We start from the raw sequence: 26128 nt of genomic DNA, 5'->3' as shown, positions 1-26128 counted from the left end.
AGTCTGACTCTGCCAGTGGGGCCGCGGGCGTGACATAACTTGCTTAGCACAGGCAATTTGAGAAATACATGGCTGATCTAACTCACACTCAGCATAGTCAAAAGTATCTTGGGCTTCAATGATGTTCATCACAGTCTCTAATGACGGGTCAGCCAACTTTAAGATAGCAGCACGAATACGAGAATCTGCAATGTTTTGAGTAGTAGCGTCTCGTAACATGACATCACTGTAGGAAGCTCCACACACACAATTAAATCGGCACTGACGGGTGAGGCCCCGTAAATCTGTTAACCACTGTTTATTAGATTGATGTGGCAGTTTCTTTAATCTGAAGAACTTGAATCTGGCTGCTGCCACATGAACTCGCGACTCGAAATACTCAGCAAGCTTGTTATCAACAACGTCATAGTCTAAAGCTTCTGGCTGGGATTCCGGGAACAACTTACAAAGTAGTCAATAGATTTCCACGCCTGCAGTGGAAATTAAATAAAGCTGCCGCTCAGTACCTGTGATTTTGTAGACTGTCATGTGCGCCTGCAACTGCGCGAAATATTCTCGCCATTCTTCTCTTGATGCATCAAAAGCACGGAAAGGTGGTGCTGCCTGTGCTTGTTCCTTTTGTGTTGGAGGATTAGCCGCTTGTTTGGCGATTGCTTCCACCAGACTTTGTATTTGCTGACTCTGTAACAAGATCAACTGTTGTAATTCGGCAGACATAGTGAACACAAATTAAACCAGCCCCCAAAATTTTATCACTATAATTAGTATAACCAGAAACAAGTTGAACCAGCCCTGCACACGAGTTCGGAAGTCCTCGTCGCCAGTTTTGTGGCGGCGTTCGTAGCGACAAACAATTCGCTGTAGAAACGGCTTACGAAGTCACCGCCACACTTTTAATAGCGGGCCGACCGGTCCGCTGGAACAGTGAACAGAAAGATGAAAACCCAAACACTCTGATTAAATAAAAGTCGGTACTTACCTTTATTAACGAAGATACAAAAACACAGTAGTGAACTCCGTGTCTACAGAAATCTGTCTAGTTCGAGTCGGAGCGGCTAGGTCAGCGTCGGCTGACGACAAACAACAACTCTGCTGCGATGAACACACAACTGACTAGCAAGTACACAATTCGGGGGCGAGTATACAACTGAGCGGCGAATACAGAACTGTCCTAGCGCTCGCGACTCCAGCGCTTAAGAAGCCAGAAGCCAGCGGTGGCGCGCGCAGACTTGCGGCGATTTCCTGTCTCGCTGGCGCTGCTTATGCGGACGGCGTCCGGACTTTGATGCTGCCAACCTTTTGGCAGCGGGCTCGGGTGGCATTACTGGCTAGGATATAACAGAAAGTTTCAACAATTGTACATGGGAACAGATACCAAAAACTGTTCTAGTAGGACTAAATACTTTGAAGATAGGTGTGCTAGATGCTGTTCTATGTTTCAATGATAGCGCAGTGTCAAGGCTTAATGTTATGGAACTGATGGAAGTGCCTGGTGTACTAAATGTGCGTAGAGCTCTAATAGCCATTGACTGAAGGAGACTCTCTGAAGCTAAAAAATCAGTGTTGGCAGCCACCAAGCAAGAATAAGAAGAAATGTGAGAAAGAGAAGGGAGAAAGAACAACACAGGAAACAAGATGAATATGGATCTGGGATGCATTAGTGCCATGCCAGTTTAATAGAAAAAGCAAGTTTTAACTTTAACTTGAATTTTTTGAAACTTAAATTATTTTATGTTTTGGTACACTTGGGCTAAAAACTATTAAAGATACAGAGCTGAAATTTTGTATACTGTCTTAAAACATACTTAACTAAACTGGCTAGGATATAACAGAAAGTTTCAACAATTGTACATGGGAACAGATACCAAAAACTGTTCTAGTAGGACTAAATACTTTGAAGATAGGTGTGCTAGATGCTGTTCTATGTTTCAATGATAGCGCAGTGTCAAGGCTTAATGTTATGGAACTGATGGAAGTGCCTGGTGTACTAAATGTGCGTAGAGCTCTAATAGCCATTGACTGAAGGAGACTCTCTGAAGCTAAAAAATCAGTGTTGGCAGCCACCAAGCAAGAATAAGAAGAAATGTGAGAAAGAGAAGGGAGAAAGAACAACACAGGAAACAAGATGAATATGGATCTGGGATGCATTAGTGCCATGCCAGTTTAATAGAAAAAGCAAGTTTTAACTTTAACTTGAATTTTTTGAAACTTAAATTATTTTATGTTTTGGTACACTTGGGCTAAAAACTATTAAAGATACAGAGCTGAAATTTTGTATACTGTCTTAAAACATACTTAACTAAAAAGTAGACTACTCTTGTGACTTAACTTAGAAAGTAAAATGCTTTTTTGAAGAAAAACCCAGAATTCATTTCCAAAATTTTTGATATCATACTTAAAAAATGTTTTTGTACCTTAATTTTTGACAGCACCATCTTTTCATTGGTCTGCTTTAATGGTAATAGTGTAAAGAATTTACAGGGGAAAAAAAACCTTCTACTTTGTGTGTGTATTTTGAGTAACGTGTACCTATGATGTAGATAAATAATCAGCATGGTTTATTTCACTTGAAACAAAAAAATACAATTAAAAAAACTGTGAGAGCTAAAGCTGTGGTTCATACATAAAAATGTTCCCAAAAGATGTCTTAAAAGATGGTAACCATTATATGAACTTACAAATCTTATTCTTTGAGTTACACTGTTTAGAAAACTGACAATTTTTTCAAGGTTTCCCCTGGTATTCATGGACCAGTCCCCATAAATGATCTTTCATAAAACCAAAGGAAATTCTGTTTGTATGTAAAGGCTGCTAGTGGCACAAAAGTTAGTGTCCAGTCCCTAGCGAATGAAAAAGGAACTGAAATCAGTTGTAGCAAGCAAAAGCTGAAAGAGAATTGCACCAGTTTAATCCTCTCACCACTGGAAAGATGACTGAAATCAGCATTAGTGTCAGTGGTGCTGAGAAACAAATTAAAGCATTAAAATTGAAGAAAGCTCCAGCGGCCTAAGCTATCCCTGTCTGATTATGTATTGAATCTGAGGCTGAGTTACCCCCTTTTCTTAGTGTAATCTATCGTAGATACCGTGAACAAAAGACCATGCCCAGTAGTTGGAAGAAAGCACAGATAACACCTGCCTACAAGAAGGGGGTAGTAGAAGCGATCTACAAATTTACCATCCAGTTTCTTTGACATCGATTTGTTGTAGAATCTTACCTCAGACTCTTTGCAGATGGTGCCGTTATCTATAAGGAAATACTGTCTGAAAGGAGCCGCATAAATATTCAGTCAGATCTCGATAAGATTTCAAAGTACAGGAAAGATTGACAACTTGCTTTAAAGTGCAGAAATGTGAGAATGAATAACATAATATCCTATGACTATAATATCAATGAATCACAATAGGAATCAACCAACTCATAACAATACCAGGGTGTAACACTTTGTAGGAATCAGAAATGGATTGATCACATAGGGTCAGTCACAGATAAAGTAGGTGACAGACTTAAGTAATATTTGTAGAATGCTGAAGAAATGCAATCACTGTACAAAAGAGATTGCTTACAAATCACTCGTGTGACCCATTCTAGAATATTGCTCAAGTGTGTAGGATGCCTATCAAATAGGATTAATAGGGGATATTGAATGTACACAGAGAAGGGCAGCACAAATGGCCACGGGTTTGTCTGACCCATGGGAGTCACAGAGATGCCAAAGAAACTTAACTGGCAGACTCTTGAAGGTAGATGTAAACTATCCTGAGGAAGTCCCTGCTATTGCTCATGTAGGTATCGTGAGGATAGGATTAAAATAATTGCAGCATGCACAGATACATTCAAATGACTGTTTTTTTCTGCTCTCCATGCATGAATGGAACAGGAAGAAACCTTAATAACTGGTACAATAGTACATGCCTTCTGGCATGCACTTCATGATGATTTGTAGAGTATGGATATAGATAGATAGATATGGTGTAGTGTTCAAAACAAAAAGAGATAATGTTACATATAAAATGATAGAGAGAACCTCATTAAAAGGGAGGGAAATGGGAGTAGATGAAAGTAAATAAATAACAGCACAGTTAATGGGTATTACTGTGATTGACACTTTAATGCCAACCGGCCTTTCACACAAAAACATTCTGCATATTTCCATTTGTATTTTTATTCAGCATTGTGTGCTGTGTTGGATTCTCCTCTACATAACCCTGCCATTCGTATTTTCCTTTTCCTTATTTTTCTGAGAGCTGATTCTCTGTTTTCTAAATTATAAAAGGTAATTAAGTCATCACTGAATTTGTATAACTTTACTTCCCCGTGTATTTTGATGTTAACACATCTATCTCTGGTATGAATACCATTTGTGAATAATGCCATCTCTTCATAAAGAAATTTAGTTTAGAACATTAATATTTCTCAAATGAAGCTATATGTTTTCAGAGACCTTTTCAGGTGTCAAACATCTATGATGTATGTATGTAAATTGAAGTGATGAATTAAAATTTGTACCAAGGCCGGGATTCGAACCTCGGTCTCCCTCTCACTGGGCAGATGTGCTGACCACTACGCCACCCTGGCACAGTGGATTTGCACAACTGCATGGACTACCCTTGCATGCTTCCCTCCTTAATCCAAATTCAGGGTTCCCAGCTGTTACAATTTTGAACATGGCCGATAATGCAGCAACTGTAGACGAAATTTATAATATTACTTGAAAATACAGCTCTTCGGTTGCACAGGTAAAAATTTCCAACTTTACTTTTCCAAAACTCTGTTATAGGTAATGTAAAAATTTTTTACTTCTGATGAAGGCTGCCTTAGAGCAGTTGAAACCTAGGTAAAGTTGGAAATTTTTACCTGTGCAACCGAAGAGCTGCATTTTCAAGTAATATTATAAAGTTCCCAGTTGTGTTCAATGCTGGGGTGCTATTCCAATACAATTGGAGAGCTTCTGCAAAGCTGTTCAAGTTTAGGGGGAATACTGAGTGGGCTGATGCATGAATGGGAATTTGGGCTGAGGAGGGAGGTGTGCTGGGTTGTCTGTGTTGTTGCTGTTGTTGTTGTTGTGGTGGTCTTCAGTCCTGAGACTGGTTTGATGCAGCTCTCCATGCTACCCTATCCTGTGCAAGCTTCTTCATCTCCCAGTACCTACTGCAACATACATCCTTCTGAATCTGCTTAGTGTATTCATCTCTTGGTCTCCTTTTACGATTTTTACCCTCCACACTGACCTCCAATGCTAAATTTGTGACCCCTTGATGCCTCAGAACATGTCCTACCAACCGATCCCTTCTTCTAGTCAAGTTGTGCCACAAACTCCTCTTCTCCCCAATTCTGTTCAATACCTCCTCATTAGTTATGTGATCTACCCATCTAATCTTCAGCATTCTTCTGTAGCACCGCATTTCGAAAGTTTCTATTCTCTTCCTGTCCAAACTATTTATTGTGCATGTTTCACTTCCATACATGGCTACACTCCATACAAATACTTTCAGAAATGACTTCCTGACACTTAAATCTATACTCAATGTTAACAAATCTCTCTTCTTTAGAAACGCTTTCCTTGCCATTTCCAGTCTACTTTTTATATCTTCTCTACTTCAACGATCATCAGTTATTTTGCTCCCCAAATAGCAAAACTCCTTTACTACTTTAAGTGTCTCATTTCCTAATCTAATTCCCTCAGCATCACCCGACTTAATTTGACTACATTCCATTATCCTATTATCCTCGTTTTGCTTTTGTTGATGTTCATCTTATATCCTCTTTTCAAGACACTGTCCATTCTGTTCAACTGCTCTTCCAAGTTCTTTGCTGTCTCTGACAGAATTACAATGTCATTGGCGAACCTCAAAGTTTTTATTTCTTCTCTATGGATTTTAATGCCTACTCCGAATTTTTCTTTTGTTTCCTTTACTGCTTGCTCAACATACAGATTGAATAACATTGGGGAGAGGCTACAACCCTGTCTCACTCCCTTCCCAACCACTGCTTCCCTTCCCTTGTCTGTGTAGTTGGTGTAAAACCAGTGCCCCAGGGTGGTGTAGTGGTTAGTGCATCTGCCTAGTGAGCAGGAGACCTGCATACAAATCCTGCACTTCATGCAAATTTTTGTTTGTCGTTTCCATCTGCACGCATACATTAATATTACTTTTTTATTGCCGTTATTTATTTTTCGTTATGTTATCTAATCAGTATATCGTTTTAGTGAATATTACACTGTGTATTGCTTTGACATGAATCATTCAGTGTTGAAACGAGTGATGCTCTCTTGAAACTTACAATAGTTTACAGAGAACATTACTATTATAATATTTCTATCCTCCAAGATTGATGTGGTTATATCAATGCTTATTGTTGCCAAAGTAGTACAAAAATAAATTTTGGATTTTGCCAATTCCGATGGCAGGTGATGACTTCAGCTCCATCCGAGTCTCCAAAACAACAGTTTCCTCCACTGGTGGCACGACTGGGTGAAGGCAACAACAAAATCAAGCTGGGTGGCTATTGGGTGAGCAGTAGACCACCATCGGGGAATGATAAAGGTAACACTGAGGCATCAAGTGATGGTGGTGGGGCCATGTACTGCCTCTCCCTTATGGACCGTGAATCGTCAGCAACAATTCCACCACTGCCACCGCCATCGCTGCCGCTGCCACCACCTCCACCACCATTGCCACCGCCGCCACCACCACCACCGCCACTGTCTTCAGCCAGTGCACTTTCCAGTGCACATCCGAGTGACGGTGATGCAACAGATTCCAACAGTGACGACTCAGAAACGGACGATACTGATGCTCGTATGGTACTTCGCAAGAAGCGCAGTGTCGGTTCGATGGAAGACTTGTGGGATGAGAGTGTATTTGAGGATCGTCTGAAGCGAGCACGCACTGACGCTGAAAAAAGAGTGGCAGCAGCTGCTGCGGTTGCTGCCGTTGCAGCATCTGCAGCAGTAACTGTGAATACTAATGCAGTTGTTAGTAACAGTACGCGTACTACGCCAGTAATAAAAATTTCATTTGGTGGTTCCAGTGGTGAGGGTACTGTGTTGAAAATTCCAGCCAAAGTGCAAGGTTATACAGCTCCTAGTGAAAGTGAGACCGAGACAGATTTGGTAGCAAAACAAGAATCCGCTGGTGTTTGTGATAGTGATAGTGGGGAATGTAGTAGATTTGTCGGAAGTATTGTATCGACAGGTCAAGCGTTAGGCACCAAGGCAGCAAGACGAGCACTTCGCAAGGCAAAACGTGAGGCACGACGCAAAGTTCTGCCACAGCCACCTATTTGTACTCCTGGTCCAGAAAACCCCTCTCCACAAACAGCTTGTGACGCCACGGTTACTCTGTATCGTCGCAAGCATAAACATAAGGTGAAACACAAGAAAAAGCACAAAGAAGATCGTAACAGGCACAACAAGGATGAAACTGCAGCAGACAATGTAGGAGGAATGCCGGGTGATGATGACAGGTTATGTATCTCAGTGGAATACAATATGTTAAGAGATATTAAGGAAAATGGGTTGTGCTAACTGCTTCAAGGTGGTGGAGTAGTTCCTTAATAGTCTAGTTCTTTATTTATACTTGCAGTTGCCTGCACACATGCTCCACTGATAACAGATTTTTGAAGAATGATACAACACTTCAGTAACACATTCCTTTCATTTTCTTAAACAATAATGAGCTTATGTTTGCAGCATCTCTTATCAAAACACTGTCCTCTGGTTGCAGCAATGGCATGTTGTTTAGTATTAATTATATCATTGTTTCACATTTTTAATTATGTCATTGTTTCACATTTTGCTTCTGCTGGACTATCCTCTATATCTATCAGCCCTCCTAACTTAATGTTACTACTCATTTGTTGTACTTCTAGTACTGTTTGTCAGCCCATACCATTTGCAAGCCTTCTTTTGGATACTGTTTTTAAATCCCAATTTTAATTAGCTGGCGTCTCCTATGAAATATTAGTGTTTTACGAAGGTAAAAGGAGTGATTTATGTGTGATTTGCGTTCATTTGTATTCTACTGCTCTTTCTCTTGGTTGAAAATATGTACGGAACTTAATCTGTTTTCTTAATTACTACAAACATATTTTTTATCGTTTTGTGTGGAGTAAATATCCTTATATACAAATTGCCCAGTTGTATTTTTGTTTTGCATTTCTTTTTATTTGATTGCGACATAAAATGGCTGTGCTTGTGGGTGGCATCACTGGCAAGACTAGAAAACATGCAGTGTGTCACCAGAAACACATCTATACAGGGTGATTTTTCCATAATAAAATACTTTAATAATGAATTGTGCAAATTTTCTTCAGAACTTCTACAAATAGTTACCGCATCAAAAAGTTGGCAGTAATTGAAATTCAACAGTGTTAAAAGAAAGTTTACTTCAAGTGCAGATGTAAATAATTTAGTTGAACATTAAATGAGAACTGTATAATTGCATGGAACGAAAGCTGCTCTCAGCTCCACAATGTATTTAGTGGAAATGCATTTAAGTTGCAATTTCATGATATTTAATTCATACTTATTTTAAAAATGTCCAAATACTTATATGCAGTTAATTGCTTAACAGCAGTATATGTAGAATTCACAGCCAACTTATGTTGGTATATCCGTGATCCTCCATTGATTTTAAAAAAATTTGTACTATCTTTATGGTTTAAAGAATAATGGCAAGAACTTATTAAGCTGTCCCAATACCTTTGATAGGTATAGACCATACATAATATTTGACTGAATTGTTTTATGAACCACGAGTGTGTCACAAATGTCTCAATGTAAGGTGTATATAATTAATTTTGGAAATTTTAATAAAAAAGTCAGTCAAACTGATTATCTTTTTTTATTCTTTGCTGGCTGGGAGAATAGGTCACCCTGTATTTATTTTGTTTTCGTGTATCTGGTGACACACTGAAAGAAACCTTATATATAAATGTTCTTGGTTAGGTTTTTAGAAACAGCCAACGCCAGTGATACACTCAGTGAATGTAAGTAATAAACAAGGTTACAATACAGTTTTAATCAAGTCTTTCCTCATGTATTTTTATTTATTTATTTTTGTATGGAGCCCATAAAAAAATTACACTGGAAACTGTAGTTCCTTAAAAATTCCACGCCAAGCTGATGACCTGATGACCTGGAGGAACGGCTGTGTTTATGAGTGTTATTTGCAAAATGGAGGTACAAAACACAGAAATAATTTAAGCAACACTATATTTCTATATAAATGTCATGGGTATTTGAAAGATACCTGTAATTATTTTTCAGATAAGCGCCAGTCCCACACATTTTACTAGTCTGTATGCGATGATGTTTATTCCAGTAATTTCCTTCTAGTCTCATGTGCACTTAATCACTGTCTCTAAAACCTAACTGTCTTGTGCAAAAGTCTTCACTTACCTTAACTTGTAGAGTAAGTGAAGCTCTCTCTCTCTCTCTCTCTCTGTAAAAACATAGACTATACAACGTATGTTACCAAGTGCTACAATATATGAACTGCAACATGTGTGTTAAGTGTCATTGCCATACAGTTAACAAATTATCCAGGACAGTATTCTTCACTGTATGGTTACAATATCTATCTCTAAGATGATGTTGCACATGCTTGCAATGGACGTGCACATGCCAAGTTGTGTCACCTGCATCACTAGAGCTCACTAAAGTCATGTGCTCGTTTTTCATTGTACAAAGTTTGTTCTTGTTGAGATTTGAAATTGACATCACCTTTTTTAATTGGTAAGTGTGCGTTCTGATTATTAGGCATGGAAAATAAATCACAAAAAAAGAAGATAATTTTAAGGATGACAAGAAGGAATTGTACTGCATGTTAGACAACAGAAGGAAGCAAAAAGTAAATACTTCAAAAGTGATCAACAAAGAATGAAAACCTGTTTGGGAGGAAGAAATAGTTTTGAAGGTATGGAAAGAATACTTCCAAAATTATATGAAGGGCAGAATGGAACAAATACACATGATGGATAGAGGGAGATGAAAGAAATGTCACTATTACGGAAAAAAGAGAAAGAGAAGATCTGCAGTTGTTGAATGTAAAGAAAGTCACATTAGAAATGTCACAGTGAAAATAATCAAAGCTGCAAGACCTATCAGAATTCAGTGGCTCCATAGGATAATGAGGATAGGAGGGACATATGGAAAGCTTCTTGTCATTGTACCTATCTTTAAGAAGGGCAGCAAGATGCTCTGTGAAAGTTAGAGGAATAGCGCTACTGTGGCACTGCATGAAAATTTATGAAAAGTTAATTTTAGAAAATCAGCCATAAGATAGAAAAACAATGAAGATAATCGAATAACAAGATATCTGATGTGAAAAAATAGCATAACAGGGAAGCCTACATGAAGCATTCCAGACAAATTCAATTTGTGATGAAACTGAACAACAGACCCATTGGACACCTTTTATTGTGCCACTTACCTACAGTTACCATTGTTAACAAAGGGGTTATTGCAAACCATGAATGAGCATCGTTTTCCTTTCAATTCTCGCTCTAAGAGCGATAAGCAGGCTTCTAGCTTGTTGATATACAGAGTATTTAATAACAAATCAATACTTAACTATACAGCTCTGAAACTGGCAATATATTTACAATGTGCAACATATATATAATATCGGATTTCCAATATTTTTAAAAATATTAACAGCCGTTAAAAAAGCATATGACACTGTTAGAAGGGAAGAAAGATGGCAAGGTCTAAATATACTGAAACTATCAAAAGAAATGCAACTGACACTCAAACCTCCACCAGTTGTCAGACATACAGATTGGTACCAAATGTTGTATATAGATAGAGTATCAACCAAAACACCGATTTAGTTCGTGCTATGTTTTGTCCAGTAGGACATGTATAAATAGTAATTAAAAATAACACCAGAACTACAGAGCACAGGAAGGGCGTATCTGTGAGTGATAGTTCTGTAGATCTCGTGTGGGTGTGTTGGTAGAGTGTGAGGTTGTCGTGCCAAAGGTCCCATTATTCAAATCCCACTGATGACAATTTCTTTTAATTGTTTACGTGTGAAACTGTTATATGGGAGAACATTTTTCTGCCTTGTAAAAGGACTCTGTGGAGTTTGCAGCAATGTTTTTTTGGCAGTCTGCTTTTGCTTCGTTGGTTGAAAGTAACAAATCTATAGAGTACGTCTGTGTAGGTAAGTGTTGCCCAAGTCCAACAGACAGACACCACACATGATGAAGCAACTAGTGCATATGTAGTTACACAGAATAAACATAAACAGTTGGAACAGTAGAATAAAGAAACAATTGCATCACACATGCGGAAGTATTAATAGTCCTGTACATCAACTTTCCCACGGAAGCTATACATATTTGTTACTTACAGTTATGCTTTTCCTGTGCTCCATAGTTCTGGTGTTACTTTTAATCAATGTTGACACCCATTCTGCCCGATGGCAGCACATAGTATGAACTAAATCGGAGATTTTCTTGATAATGTATCGACACACTGTGTTTGGTAGCTATCTCAGTGTCTGAGGTCTAGGGTTTGGGTGTGAGAAGCAAAAACATACAAAATATACCTGAATTGTGTTACAATAGACGACTAAGAATTGTAATGGTTTATAATGGACAGAGGGTTTCAGCAAGGAAGTGTGCTGTCACTAGCAGTTTTTAATATTATCATGTACAACATTAGAAGGAAAATTTGCCAAGGGTTAACAGCAGATGATATGAAGATCTTAGCATATGTGGATGATGTGATGATTTGAGAAGAAAGTGAGCAGAAATTGGAAGAAGAACTAAATATGTGCCAGAGAGTAATTGAAGGAGCAACCACGGAAATAAGCTTGACAAAAAGTGAGGTAACAAAAATCGGCAGGAAAAATGAACACGTGGTGAAGGATGTAATTAACAGTGAAAATATTATTGAAGAACTAGATGCTTTCGAGTATCTAGGAAGTAAATTAATCAAGAAAGGAAGCAAGGATGAAATTTTGGTGAGAATAAAAAATTGTTTGAAATTTTATTGTTATGTTTCGGACATAATTAGGAATTGGAAAATACCTCCCAAAGCAGTGATCGTAATGTACAAGTTATATTACCTGCCATTATTGACCTTTGGATCAGAAAGTTGTACTTGGACAAAGAAAGATATGAGCAAAATACAAGAAACAGTGATGCACTTTCTATGAGGGATCCTGGGTAAGATGAGAGGGGGCTGTATAAGAAATGAAACACCCTGGAGACCAAGCCCCTAAAAGACACTACAGAAAGTAATAGACTTAAATGGTTTGGCCAAATTAAAAGAATGGGACAAGAAAGACCTCTAAGAAGAGCCCTAGGATGGACAGAATCTGGACAAAGACCAATGGGAAGACCACAAACGAGATGGAGAGACCAGGTGAAGGATGATGTAAACCGAAGAGGATTGCAGTGGTAGGAGATGCTAAATGATATGACTGTTGAAGAAAAGAGAAGCTTGTAAGAGGCTCTGTGAATGACCTGCATAATAATAAATGTTCCAGGAAGACGAAGAATGAGAAGAAGAAGAAGACAGCAGACAAAACAACTTTGATGTATGCTGTGAAGAAGTAACGTAATTCATTTTTATGGGGGGGGGGGGGGGGGGGGGGTGTTTAAGTTGTTAAGGAACAAGATATTGACTTCTGTGCAATGATTTCATTCTCCAGTATTTTTATATGGGTTTATTTCATCTATAACTTGTCTAGTATGTATGCCATCTGTAGAAGTTGGAGAATTCTTCACTGTTGCCTTAGTAATTTTCTCCACAGTATTGTATATTGATACTTAATTTGAGAATGTTGAAGTACCTGATGTTAACACCTAATAGTATTTATGACATTAAAAGAGCTCATTAAATGGTACAAAAAAGGAAAGTTCTTAGAACTTTTTGTGCAGCAACTTTATTAGGCTTTTTTCTATCATCTTGTACCCCTCAGTACATATATGTTTTGTATATATCTTCAGTTTGGACAGAAGGATAACCTTACAATGGGGTTGGTTTTATGCAAAAGCAGTTCGTGCTCTTCAGATAGAAACACAGTTTCCCTCAACAGTAGTGTGAAATATTCTATACATTAAATTAAGCTATGATAGTATCACTTCTCACACTGTGCACTTTATTTCATTCAAAATATGTTATTTATGTTTTATCATATTGATTACAGTTTGCTCCTATTAGTGTCACACCATGACATAGATGCCAAGGAGTACTACAGAAAGCTTTTTAAATTAAAAATTACCCAGCATGACATTTCCTTTCTATATTTTTATATTTTGCTGGAGTATGTTCTAAATTGAGTAGTTTGTGGAAAAGATTTATTACTATCCACTCAAGCATAGTATTGTAGTGTACTGCATATTGTGACACCCTGTGTCAAGTTCATCAAGAATTTCACACACACGCCTATAATGTATTTTCCTTTAAATTTACAGTGCTATAATATTGATAAGTGTCACTCCTAAGTTAGAAATTAGAAGAAAACCAAGAGAGCATAAAAAATTCAGCTTCAGGTTTTATTTATTAGTGCTTTATTCCCTATCCTTGAGCTCTGTGATTAGTGTTATCTTTTATACACTGCTCTTTGTGTAAAAATTCCTTTTTTTCTGATACCTTGCCAGCCTCAATGTTATTGATGTATGCCATTGAATGGCCAGAGCTTCAGTACTTGTCATTTATAAAATATATTCACTTATAATCAGATTCAGTAGCAGTTTTATTAACACTGTCACTGTGTGATCAGATCTCTTCCAATAATAATAATAATAGGTATTGTAGAGGCACCACTGTGAAGTAAGAAATATTTTCTTCAGTGAATAAAAAAGAAGAGTTGAAATATACAGATTGAATTGTAGTACATCATGCAGACAATAAAGAAATGTGAAGAACTTTCTGCACCATAATAAATTAAATAAAGAAAAATATATCTTAGAACATATAGCTCTATTTGAGCTGGTACTGAAGTATTATGTCTGTATTTAACAGCAGAACATACCAGCAGAAAGATAGGCTTGCAACAGTCTGTGTGGTCTAGCAGAAATGACTGCAGATATTTTCATTAATGACATGTAACATAAATTTCTTAAAAAATATTGAAGGCTCAGGAAAGATCATCTGTTTCCAGAGATATGTCAAAAACTTTATTTTGTTACATAAAGGTTTTTATGGAGAAATTATCAAGTTTGCAGAAACATTAAGTAACGCACACTTGGAAGTTAATTTCACAATGAAGCACAAAGAAGATGGAATACGTTTTTGTCTAGACATATGGCAGAACAAAGGCACTCTTTGATTTGGCATATTCAACAAGCAATAACTGCATGCTCAATGCTTAATGGTGAGTCTCAGTGTGTATACCATCCTTCCCTAGCAGGATTTACAGAATGCTCAAGCTGCTGATAAGTGAAGCTGAGAGAAGGTGGAAATTTATGGTAGTCAAATGTGTCACAGTAGTGTATAATTACAATACATACTGAGAAACTTAACACTAGAACTAAATATTAACGGAGAGGAGCATAAAAACCCTACTAATGAAGTTTGGGGTGTGTTATAAAAAGTTTGGTGTAAGGAGCCTTTTAGCACAGAGAACAGTTTCAAAGGAAAACTAAGATATAACATTTGGAAAAAAATGCAAGTTTAACAACACCGACAAACAAGGAAAAAAAAAAGTTTAGGTTATGATAAACTATACAGTGAACAATTCCGAAGATGTTTCACTACCAGGAATAAAAAGTGCACAAGGAATAGGAGACATGATATGTACATTTGGTGCTCATTTAAAAATGTTGAATCACTGTAGAGCAAGCTCTGTTAATAACAAATGTATTATTCACAAGTGTATAAAGAAGATTATATGAATTATTTTGAAGAAATTGGAATTTACCATGCAAAGAAAAAACACCTAGTTTTGATTAATGAAAGACACTTGTTTTCTGATGTAATCTTTTATGTTTTGATTCAAGATGTGTTTTAGAAATGTTGGTTTCAGGATCTGGCTCTGTTTTTAATGTATCGATTAATATGCCACCCTTATGTTACACATAATATTATACATTATTTAGCTTCCTTGAGTGATGTTTCCTGGGTTATACATATCATGTTAATTGAAAGTTACTTGGCAACATGTTGTAAGCAGTTTATATGTAGACATTTTGGTAGCGAGCTGTCGTGGAAGAGAGCGCTGTTTTGAAGAACAGAATTATATTCTACCCACTCTCATATTAAACATATTTTATTTTTAATTGTGTTACTTTTTTTTTCTAATGGGTGATAGGTGTTTACTCTGGTGCTAGATGCAGCCATGTGAACTTCAGTGGTCACTAGCCATTACATAAGGCCTGACAACCTTGGAAGAATGCAATTCGTCATTCTCCTACAACTTTAGATTTATTTTTCCAGTTTTCCTGCTGCCCCACGTTAGTTGATTATTACTATCAATAATGATAAGTGTAATATAATTGGATGGATAAAAAAATCTACTTAACAAACGGTGGCAGAACAACACACACAAAAAATATATTTTATGTATACAAGCTTTCAGGGCCAGTGGCTCCCCCTTCCGGCAGAAGGGTTGAAGGGCAAGGAAGAAGGATGAAGGAAAAGGACTGGAGAGGTTTAGGAAAAGGTGTAGAGTTTGGAAAAATTTCCCAGAATCCCGGGTCATGGGACACCTACTGGGCAGGATGAGAAGGAAAGACTGATTGGCGGGGAATGCACTGTGACAAGATTTGAGAGCTTAAAGGCAGAATACAGGGTAATATGAAAGACAGAGAGTACTGCTAAAACATCGTGCACAAGTTAATAAGAGTGAAAAGCTAAGTGCAATATATGTAACAGAGGTGGGAGGTGGATGGCGAAAATTAGATAGGTCAGAAAATGAAAAATGTGAAAAACTAAAATGGAGTGAAATACAGATGGTGTGTGTTGTGAAACAGGCACCGAGGTCACAACTGTCATGTTGCAGAGCATGCTTTGCTACAGGATATTGTGAGTTGCTGGTATACACTCTGTGTCTATACCCATTCATTCTAACTGACAGCTTGGTGGTAGTCAAGCTGATGTAAAAGGCTGAACAATGTTTACATAACACCTGGTATATGACATGTCATTTCACATATCGTTTCACGATGGCTTTCCCTTTGATCGTATATGTTTTGCAAGTTACAGGCCTGGAATAGGTGATGGTAGGAGGGTGCATAGGCAAAGTCATGCAGTGTGGATGGTCCCAGGGGTAGGAGCCATAGGGATGGGAGATGGGTGGAGGAGCATAGGGTCTGACAAACATATAGCGGAGACTGGGAGGGCAACGAAAAGCTGTTCTAAGTGTGATGGGCAGAACTTCAGGCAGAATTGATCTCATTTCAGGGCATGATTTTTGGAAGTCATGGCCTTTTCAAAGTAGCTGAGTAATACATAAGTGTTATTGATTAAACTGGTAGCAAAAGAAGTATAGAAATTGCTCACACTAGCAAGATCAGCTTTCCAACTGCCTACCAGTCTTAACATGATCAGTTTGTGACTAACTGCTATTTAGTTAGTTTGTCTTTTATGTTTGAGGCTGTGTCTGTGGACTGATCCTGGTTAACAGTGAAAAGGAAAAGATAATTAACTTCTTGCTTCATTACTGGCATAGTCCAAGTTTTCTTTTTATTTCAAAAAATTATTTCTGAAGTCATGTGTTGTGATTCCTCTGTTGTGACATTTGATATTTTAATTATTATTGTAGGCCATCCAAAAGTGACAGTAATAAATTGTCGTTGTCAAGATATCTCATTGTAAAATCTTGGTATTGTTTCTCATTGCCTGTAGCCACAAAGAACAACAAGCTTCATTTTTAACATGTTTTTTTAGGTTGCATTCATGTCTATCTGTTTGTCTGTTTGGTACAAATTTTGCAATAAATTTTAAACTAACTTCATGATGAGATGGAGACATTAAATTTCAAACAGGGCTCAGAACTGGATGACAACGTATATCAACTCGCTTTCTCGTCTGTCTGATCCACCTAGCTGCTGTGGTGGTGGGGTTAAAAGGCTTGGTAACACTTGATGTCTTGACTGTCCTGCAGGACCCTGCATCCCATGTACTATGCGTGGAACTCTGTGATGTCTGGTAGGTGGTCTGCTGTATCACGAAGTGCTTGTATCGCCTCTGTGGCGCTGGCTTTGGAGAGTTGCAGGACTACACCCAGCGTGCTCTCCAATTATTACTCACAGCGGCACTATAAAGCTAGCTGCCCGCACCTCTGCGTGCAGTTGTGTATTGTGCCCTTGTATTGTTCTCATTACACATCATCGGTTTGGTCTCAGATTTTGCTGTGCCTTAGGTTTCTGTTCTTGGATTACTAGTTTGAACTTTGCTATTCTGCAGTGTCTTCTCAATTGTCCATTATACTCTCACGGCTGTCCTCCTGTTCACACTCGGCTAACTGCTGTTGACAGTCCATGGGCAGTCAGCCAGTCTCTCCTGGCTCTGTTGAGACATTCCCAATTCTTATCAGAGTCTGGACACAATAGTTTGAAACAATGAAATAAAAGTACATAGGTATAACATTATTTCAGATATGATCGGTTGAAAAGACATTGTAATAAACTTGAAATTTAACACATCTCTCATATTATTACATTGAAATGTTTAAAATCCATTTAGAAATTTCACACATACAAGACTAAAAAGCAGAAAATAATCATTTAAATAAAAATAAGTTTGTAGTATAACAATTTTTAAATTGGACTAAAAAGCGTAAGTAATTTCTACAAGTCCAATACAGAACTCTAACCTGATGCGGATAGCTATGAAAATTGGTGACCACGAATTTTTAATTGCTATGAAAACACTTGTAAAATTTGTAATGAAAAATACAGTGTGTATGCAATAGATAATAGTTTAGAAGGTGAGTCTTTTAAAAATAGTACTTGGGAGAGGTTTAGGTAGTACAACAGCAAGGTGTTCTCGAGTTTGAAAGTATTGTGTGTTGAACCAGCAGTGATTCAATTCATCAGTGATGATACGATACTTCACATCAGTGTGCTTGCTTCTTGACATTTTACATGATTTTATCATTGCTGTTGGACTCTTGAATATACTCACAAGTATCATTTTCATGATTTTATGCAGTGATTCTTCTATGAAAGTCTTCACAACTTCAGTTTTTCACAACATTAAGCTCCAGCTATGTTTTCTGCTTCAGTATTAGGTAATGCAACCACACACTGTTTCTTGTAACAACAAGTGACTGGGGCATTACAATTATTGTACAGAATGAGAAATCTGCATCACAGTAAGCCACTAGTTCTTGTTCTTCCTGATATTCCACTCTCTGTAGTTGAATTTAGGTGGGTTAAAATTCTCCTCATTGTTTGGCTGACTGAGTGATCTGGAACATTCATTGATCTGCTTTCTATGTTCTCTGACAATGCCAAGTCCAGTCTTGATTTACATGCTAAATACAGTTAAGTGCCTATCGCTTGGCAGTGTGGAAACTCTGTCTCTGCTACACTGATTTCTTGAACTTCTCCTTGTATTGAAATTGTAATAGTTAAAGTTCGTAGTTTTTTAATTCTGTGCCTTTTCGCCACCTTTTGTTCTTTTCGTTTCAAGTTCAAGACACACTGTTGGTTCATCACGTCATGTCAAGATTTTTTCTTCAATTTTTGCAGGAGATTTTTCATTTGGCGGATGTGGTTTCCAAATAGAATCCACTCATCAGCATGTAGAGCAAGACACATTTTATTTCCAGTATCTGATTTGTAAACACATTGGTCAGATTTCAGTTGGACGAGTTTTTCGTTCTTAAGGAATTCATTCAGTTTCTTATTACATTGTAAAAGAGCTTGTTTCAATCCATACAGTGACTTTTTGAGTAGAGAAATTTTCCCAGCTGCTTTGTATCCCTCTGGAACTTCCATGAAAACCCATTCTTCCAGATCACCATTGATAAAGGCTGTTCTGACATCAAATATCATCATCATCAAATCTTCTTGTGCAATGAATAGAAATCTCATGGAATTAGTTTGTATAACATAACTAAAAATATTTAGAAAACACAATTCTCTCTGATCTTGCTGGCATCTTCTTGTTGCTAGTTTAGCTTTGTACTTTCCACACTCCTTTTCCATCAAAAACCATTTTCTTGTAATTATTTCTGTTTCATGAGCAGTTTCTTTATTCATTGGAGTCTATGTTTCATTTTTCTTCAAGGATACTTTCTCTTCGTTTGTAGCCTTTATCCAATTTTCCTAGTTTTCACCTTTGGTACAGTCCTTGTATGTGAACATTACATAATCATCCATCTCTTTGGCAAGTTTATTTGATGTCTTGCTTTCTGATATGTTTTTTGACCTTCTTCTAGAGTTTCTCTTCTGCTTCTACTGGATCTTCTTTCTTGCTATTCAAAGTATTCTCTCCTTTTTCTTTTATACGCTTAAATAATTTGGCTTTCCAAAGTTAGATTTATTCCTTCTTCTTTAGTTTCCTCATTTTTATGTTCATATTGATGTGTAAACTCCATCTCTTGTTTCAGAAAATTTTCCAATCTTTGGATTCTATATGACATGACTTTTGTCCCACAAGAACGTCTCTTCCACTTCTGAGTTTTTTTAAACACCGAAGTTCTTTTGTGAACACCATAGATACAAAAATAAGTAGTCTTGACAAATTTGGTCTCCATTTGTTCCACATTTGAGCTGGAGTCCCATCAATGTGGTTAGCACACTGGACTCGCATTCGAGAGGAATTCCATTCTGATTTAGGTTTTCTGTAATTTTCCTAAATCGCTTAAGGCAAATGCTGGGATGGTTCCTTCGAAAGGACGTGGCCAACATCCTTCACCATCCTTCCCTAATCCGATGGGACCGATGACCTCGCTGTTTGGTCCCCTCCCCAAATCAACGAACCAGCCATTAGATACACTACAGTCAAAACTCCACAGCTCCAAATTTTGTTTGTAACTTTTGAATCAAACAACATGGCCCTTAACTCTTTTCATGATTGTAAGGTTTATTTTGTATGGTTTACAATTCATTTGAGGTGGCTAATTGTGTAGTCACTCCTATGTACCCTTCTTTTTACACTATTCCTTAAAGTCCATATTTCACTACTCTCTTCCTCTGTCACATCTTTTTCTCTGTCTTTCACAGTGTAGGAAAAGATAGATTGCTACTTACCGTAAAGATGAGACGTTAAGTTGCAGACAGTTGCCATTAAAAGTCACCTACATATTAGCTTTCAGTCTCAGCCTTCATCAGAAAGAGGAACACACACCATTCATTCATCCAAACAAGCACACCTCGTGCACCCATGACTGCCTACTCTTGCAACTTGGACCAGAATGTCTTTATATTGAAATGAGCTTCACTTTCATGTACAAATTCCATGATGTGGTCTTCTGTTTCCCCTTTTGTGTGTAAAAGACACAGTTTCAAGAAATGTGTATAATCATCAAGATAATTTTCTTCGTCATTGAGATAAGTTGGTGAGCTTGCCTTACACATTCATCAGTGCGAATAATCTCAAGAGGTTTTATTGCTCTGTGTTGCACATTGTGGAATGGTTTTCATGTTTGGTTTGCCTTGATACGTGTTTCATAACAATGCATGTCCTCTTCTGCCACCATCACGCATTTCTAGTATTTTCTTCAAATATGTCCTAGTAGTTTAGATTACCTCCATAGTCGAACAGTTAGCATTGCTGCCTTCAGTGCAGGATTCAAGTTCCATTCAGTTCAGAGGCTGGTTGCTAGAGTTGTTACCAGTAGATTTAAACAACACACAGATGTTACAGAGATGCTGTGGGAGCTCAAGTGGGAATCCCTGGGGGACAGGCAATGTCTTTCTGAGAAACACTATTAAGAAAATTTAGAGAATCAGCATTTGAAGCTGACTGCCGAATGATTCTACGGCCGCCAACATACATTGTGTGTAAAGACCACAGAGATAAGATACGAGAAATTATGGCTCATAGGGAGGCATATAGATAGTCGTTTTTCCCTCGCTCTTCTTGCGAGTAGAACAGGAAGGTAATTGACCAGTAGTGGTACAGGGTACTGGTGCCATGTACCATATGGTGGCTTGTGGAGTATCTGTGTAGATGTAAATGGTATTTCCTCAGATTCTTTCTGATATAGGGGGGTTCTAGTAGGGAGTCCACTCAAACCTTGTAAGCCAGATGAAGAGCTGCTTGAATAAAGGAGCAGCAGCCTCATCAAATTCATCTACTGGCTATAATGGCTGGAAGTTGGCAACCTCATGATCATGTGTCTCATGACGGTGCTCATACTGCCTTTTAGGCATCAAGTCGGCCGTTTGGAACAGGCTTAATGCCTAGTCAAAGAGTGGTTTACTTGTTTACTTTACTTGTACTTTGTGTCACATTTTTTGTGCCACTGAACGGTTTACTTTGTTTGTGTCATTAGTGCTTCCTTCTTCAGGTCACTTTGATGTCAGTGATGTACGGTCCAGTTTGTGGTTTGTTGATTTCCAAGTTAACGCCTCCACCTTTCGCAATCTTCACCTTTTTCTTATGAAACTTTGCCACTCCTCCTCTTTCAGTAATGGCATTTACTGATAGTAAATTTCTTGACAGTTCAGGCATGTTTGACGCATTTGTCAATGACACCTGTTGTGGTTCGACTTCACCAACAATATTAGGACACATGAAATTTCCATTTGCAATCTTAGTTTTTGTACCTTCATGGCTATGCACATTTGGCATAATTTTCTTTTCATATTACTTACACTCATTACTACCACTGCCTACAACTAACTTGGTATCTATTTTATCAGTTATCTTTTCTTGCTTTTCTGTCACAAGTACTTCTGAAAAAAAACCTGTCAAAACTGTCTTTGATGCTGTTTTCATGTTCTCATGTTCCTCTTTACTGTAACAGTTTTCAGAAGTCTCGATTTCAGAATTTCCATGTTTTCTCCTTCTTAGCAGTAGAGTCCCACATATTTGCAAAATGTTTATATTCATCCGGCAGCTTTGTTGTTATCGTGGTGTTCAATGCTGTTTCTTCCCAGGCAGTTCAGTCTGAATGCTAGCATTTGGATCGTAGCAATACATCATTTTTTTGGACAACATGGTTGTGGAGAAAAGCAGCGATTAGTATGATTAATCAATAATTCAAGAACAGTCTTAATTGCATTTATTATTGTTATAATACCGCCAACCGGTTTCAACCCGACGTAGGAGAAACTATACAAATAGTTTCCTGCCGTTATGTAGACAGGAGTGACATGATCAGTAGTCGACCAATGGTGTAAACGCCCAGAAGATGACCCCTACGTCGGGTTGAAACCATTTGCCGGTATTATAAAAATAATAAATGCGATTAAGACTGTTCTTGAATTATTGATTGGACATCATATCTAGATTTCTGTCATATTCAAAATTGTAGAACCATCCCTATTATTGAGGTATCTGTTGGTCTGTATTCTTCTGATGTATCTTCTTAAGTGTGTCACACATTTCCTTAAATGTTTCACAGGTAAGGATGCGTGTTTTAACATTCATACTTATGGTTCCCAACGTATAGTATTTTGCAAGTGCATCATTTTGTTTCCACTTGGATGTCTTTTTGTTTTCGGATTACTTGATATTGTCAGTAACATATCCGCCAGACCCCTTGGCACGATCGTCACATTTATTTCCAAATCCTCTAACAAAAACTTGCAGCATCTTTTACTTCCAACACACTGTTTAACACTATATCTTCTGCAGATGAAGCCGTATTTCAGCACACGATGCGCAAATCATCATAAAGGAAAAGCACAGGCTTTTTACACTCGCAGATTTTCACTTTCTTTACTTTGCCTGATTTCCAGCTCTACTGGCTCCATAATATTTACCAAGAATGACGGACTTCATTTTTTTATGCAAACAACAACCAGTTCATGTTGTCAGCTTATTAGAGAAACTAGGCACCAATACCAGCTGTGGTGTTACATTAACAGGCACATGTTGTTTTTGTTTACTATAATATTTTCAAATCTCAGCAGTCTGAACTAATAGTGCCAATGATGAAAAAAATGCCATTGTGAGTGATACATTAAAGTTAATATATTTAGCTTCAGTATCATATCATTCTACTTTGTATTCAGTATTTTATTGACGAGTGTTTATGGATTGTGTTGTAGTCAGTATTCTTCTATAACAAAGCAGTATATGGAGGCTCCTGTATGTGGAAATTGTAATAACTGGAAACCAGTGGCTTTTGAATGTTTACCTATATAGTAGGTTCACAAGATTGACATGTCCAGGTCTCAATATTACTTTTTGTTTGGTTGCACCATAGTAACTTCTGAACCAACTCAGCTCAGATAAATAGCACTTTATAGAGGAAGCTGCATGCAGTGAATAGCAAGCCCTCATATTACAAAAATCCCACTGTTGTCACGTATTATTATGTTACAGCCAATGTGGGCCATTGCTAGTGGCACAATTCATTGCAAGAGCCTGTTGTCATGTTACCATGTGGAGACTGTGATGAGCTGAGGGCCATGCACGTTGATGGAAAACCTCAGAACTTTGTAACTGAAACAGAGGAAATTATGAGTTTGATGTTCCAACAATGCACTCCCTGTAACATTGTTGTGGCAGAGTACTGCAGCAGGATAATTTCTGTGTTCATGTCACCTGTGTGATCCAAGGAGTCGTACACAAATACTGAACACTATTCCTTTGTTGACCTCATCAAAGATACTGTCTGTCTGGCATATGTGAATCAGTTAATGTTAGTGAAAAATAAGTATTCAAAGAAATTGACTAAATTATTGTTACAAAACTACTGGAAAAGTGACATTCTTTCAGAAGGATGGTTTTGGAATATAGTTTGTGAAGTCACCAGATAATTATCGTGCCATGATCAGGCTGTGAATTCGTGTCTTTTAACCGCTAACTTTGATGGAAGATCATTGATGTTGTTGCATTTTTATTGTATAGGCAATATATTGTCTCATTAAAATATGAGAGGTCTGTAAATGTGGATATCAGGAGAGGTCTGTAAATATGGAGACAAAGCAAGCAGACAACTCTGTCATATGTTTGTACCTATGTAGATACAGGAAGGATCTATTAAAGGTTTTACTTTGTAATCATATTCTTCCTGTCCATTTTGATTCTAAGCCATGAGTGATTACTTTATTGGAATGTTGTATATTATTTCTTCTTGATATAGAAACATTCACATTATGGTTGTTGCCTCCAAAAGTCAGTCATGATCTTCTATGGTATATACGAAAAACTTAAAACAATGAATTATGTAGAATAATTTATGTGATCGGCTCAGCAAGCGCATATCTGTTTCAACCATTTCCCTAAGCAATCATTATTTTTCGGTTACAGCTATAATAGTTTCCATGAATTTGTCTCTCTGTTTATTCCTGCCCTTTTATTGCTCTCTCTCTCTCTCTCTCTCTCTCTCTCTCTCTCTCACACACACACACACACACACACACACACACACACACACACACACCTTTTTTGATAGTAGGTGAACTACAGAATATGCGTGTTAATACTACGCGTGTTCAGTAAGTAATGCAACACTTCTTTTTTTTCTCTACCAATTTTGGTTGAAAAATTGCAGAACTTGTCATTGGACATCGTGGAATATTCCCACTTCAGCCCCTATAGTTTCAGGAAGTTACAGTAGGTGGCAGTGCTAAACATAGCTTTCAAAAAGGCGCGTCTGTAGTGGAGGTGCATTCTAAGAAAAGAACTGTCTACATCTACATTTATACTCAGCAAGCCACCCAACGGTGTGTGGTGGAGAGCACCTTACGTGCCACTGTCGTTACCTCCCTTTCCTGTTCCACTCGTGTATGGTTTGCGGGAAGAACGACTGCCGGAAAGCCTCCGTGTGCGCTCGAATCTCTCTAGGTTTACATTCGTGATCTCCTCGGGAGCTATAAGTAAGGGGAAGCAGTATATTCGATACCTCATCCAGAAACGCACCCTTTCGAAACCTGGACAGCAAGCTGCACCGCGATGCAGAGCGCCTCTCTTGAAGAGTCTGTCACTTGAGTTTGCTAAACATCTCCATAACGCTATCACGCTTACCAAATAACCCTGTGACGAAACGCGCCGCTCTTCTTTGGATCTTCTCTATCTCCTCTGTCAACCCGACCTGGTACGGATCCCACACTGATGAGCAATACTCAAGTATAGGTCGAACGAGTGTTTTGTAAGCCACCTCCTTTGATGATGGACTACATTTTCTAAGGATTCTCCCAATGAATCTCAACCTGGCACCCGCCTTACCAACAATTAATTTTATATGATCATTCCACTTCAAATCGTTCAGTACGCATACTCCCAGATATTTTACAGAAGTAACTGCTACCAGTGTTTGTTCCGCTATCATACAATCATACAATAAGGGATCCTTCTTTCTATGTATTCGCAATACATTACATTTGTGTATGTTAAGGGTCAGTTGGCACTCCCTGCACCAAGTGCCTATCCGCTGGAGATCTTCCTGCATTTCGCTGCACCTTCTCTGTATACTACAGCATCATCTGCGAAAAGCCGCATGGAACTTCCGACACTATCTACTAGGTCATTGAGTTTCTTTCTGCAGAAAACCAGAGCATCGCAGATATTTATAGGTTTTTGCAGAATGTCTATGGAGACCTGGTAGTGAACAAAAGCACAGTGAGTCATTGAACAAGGTGTCTGTCATCATTGCAACAAGATGGTGCAAACCTGTCAGATCTTCCACATGCTGGCCAGCTGCACGTAGCTGTGGCTCCTGCAGTATTGGAACATACAGACACATTCATTTGTGATGGTTGACAGATCGCAGCCAAACACCTTGCTGTTCAACTGGATGTCTCTGTTGGTATAGCTGACACACTTTTCCCCCAGATGGGGTACTCAAAAGTGTTTGACTGCTGGATTCGTCGCTGACTGACAAAAAATCAGAAAGAACTCGTGTACCCACTGGGTTGTTGCAGACTAGCAATAGGACCATCTTTGCAGAATTGCGTGCACATTACAAGGCTGATCATGACAATTTTTTGTCAAACATTGTCCCAGGCAGTGAAACGTGGGTTCATTACTTCAAACTGGAAATAAAATGGCAATCCACGGTGTGGCACCACATCACCTCTCTACCAAATACAAATTTGA

General features: G+C 38.0%; 1 protein-coding gene across 1 annotated transcript in view; it reads left to right on the top strand.

Annotated features, from left to right (window-relative positions):
- Positions 1 to 26128, top strand: part of LOC124794926 (PWWP domain-containing protein 2B-like) — a 210552-nt gene that overhangs the window by 119268 nt on the left and 65156 nt on the right. The window contains exon 3 of the mRNA XM_047258634.1: positions 6410 to 7467. Within this exon, the coding sequence (XP_047114590.1) occupies positions 6410 to 7467 (1058 nt within the window). The remainder of the gene's footprint in view (positions 1 to 6409; positions 7468 to 26128) is intronic.

The sequence above is a fragment of the Schistocerca piceifrons genome, chromosome 4 (genome assembly GCF_021461385.2).
Source record: "Schistocerca piceifrons isolate TAMUIC-IGC-003096 chromosome 4, iqSchPice1.1, whole genome shotgun sequence".
NCBI classification, from domain to species: Eukaryota; Metazoa; Arthropoda; class Insecta; order Orthoptera; family Acrididae; genus Schistocerca; species Schistocerca piceifrons.
Note: the sequence above shows the minus strand (reverse complement) of the source record. Positions and strands in the feature narration are given on the sequence as shown.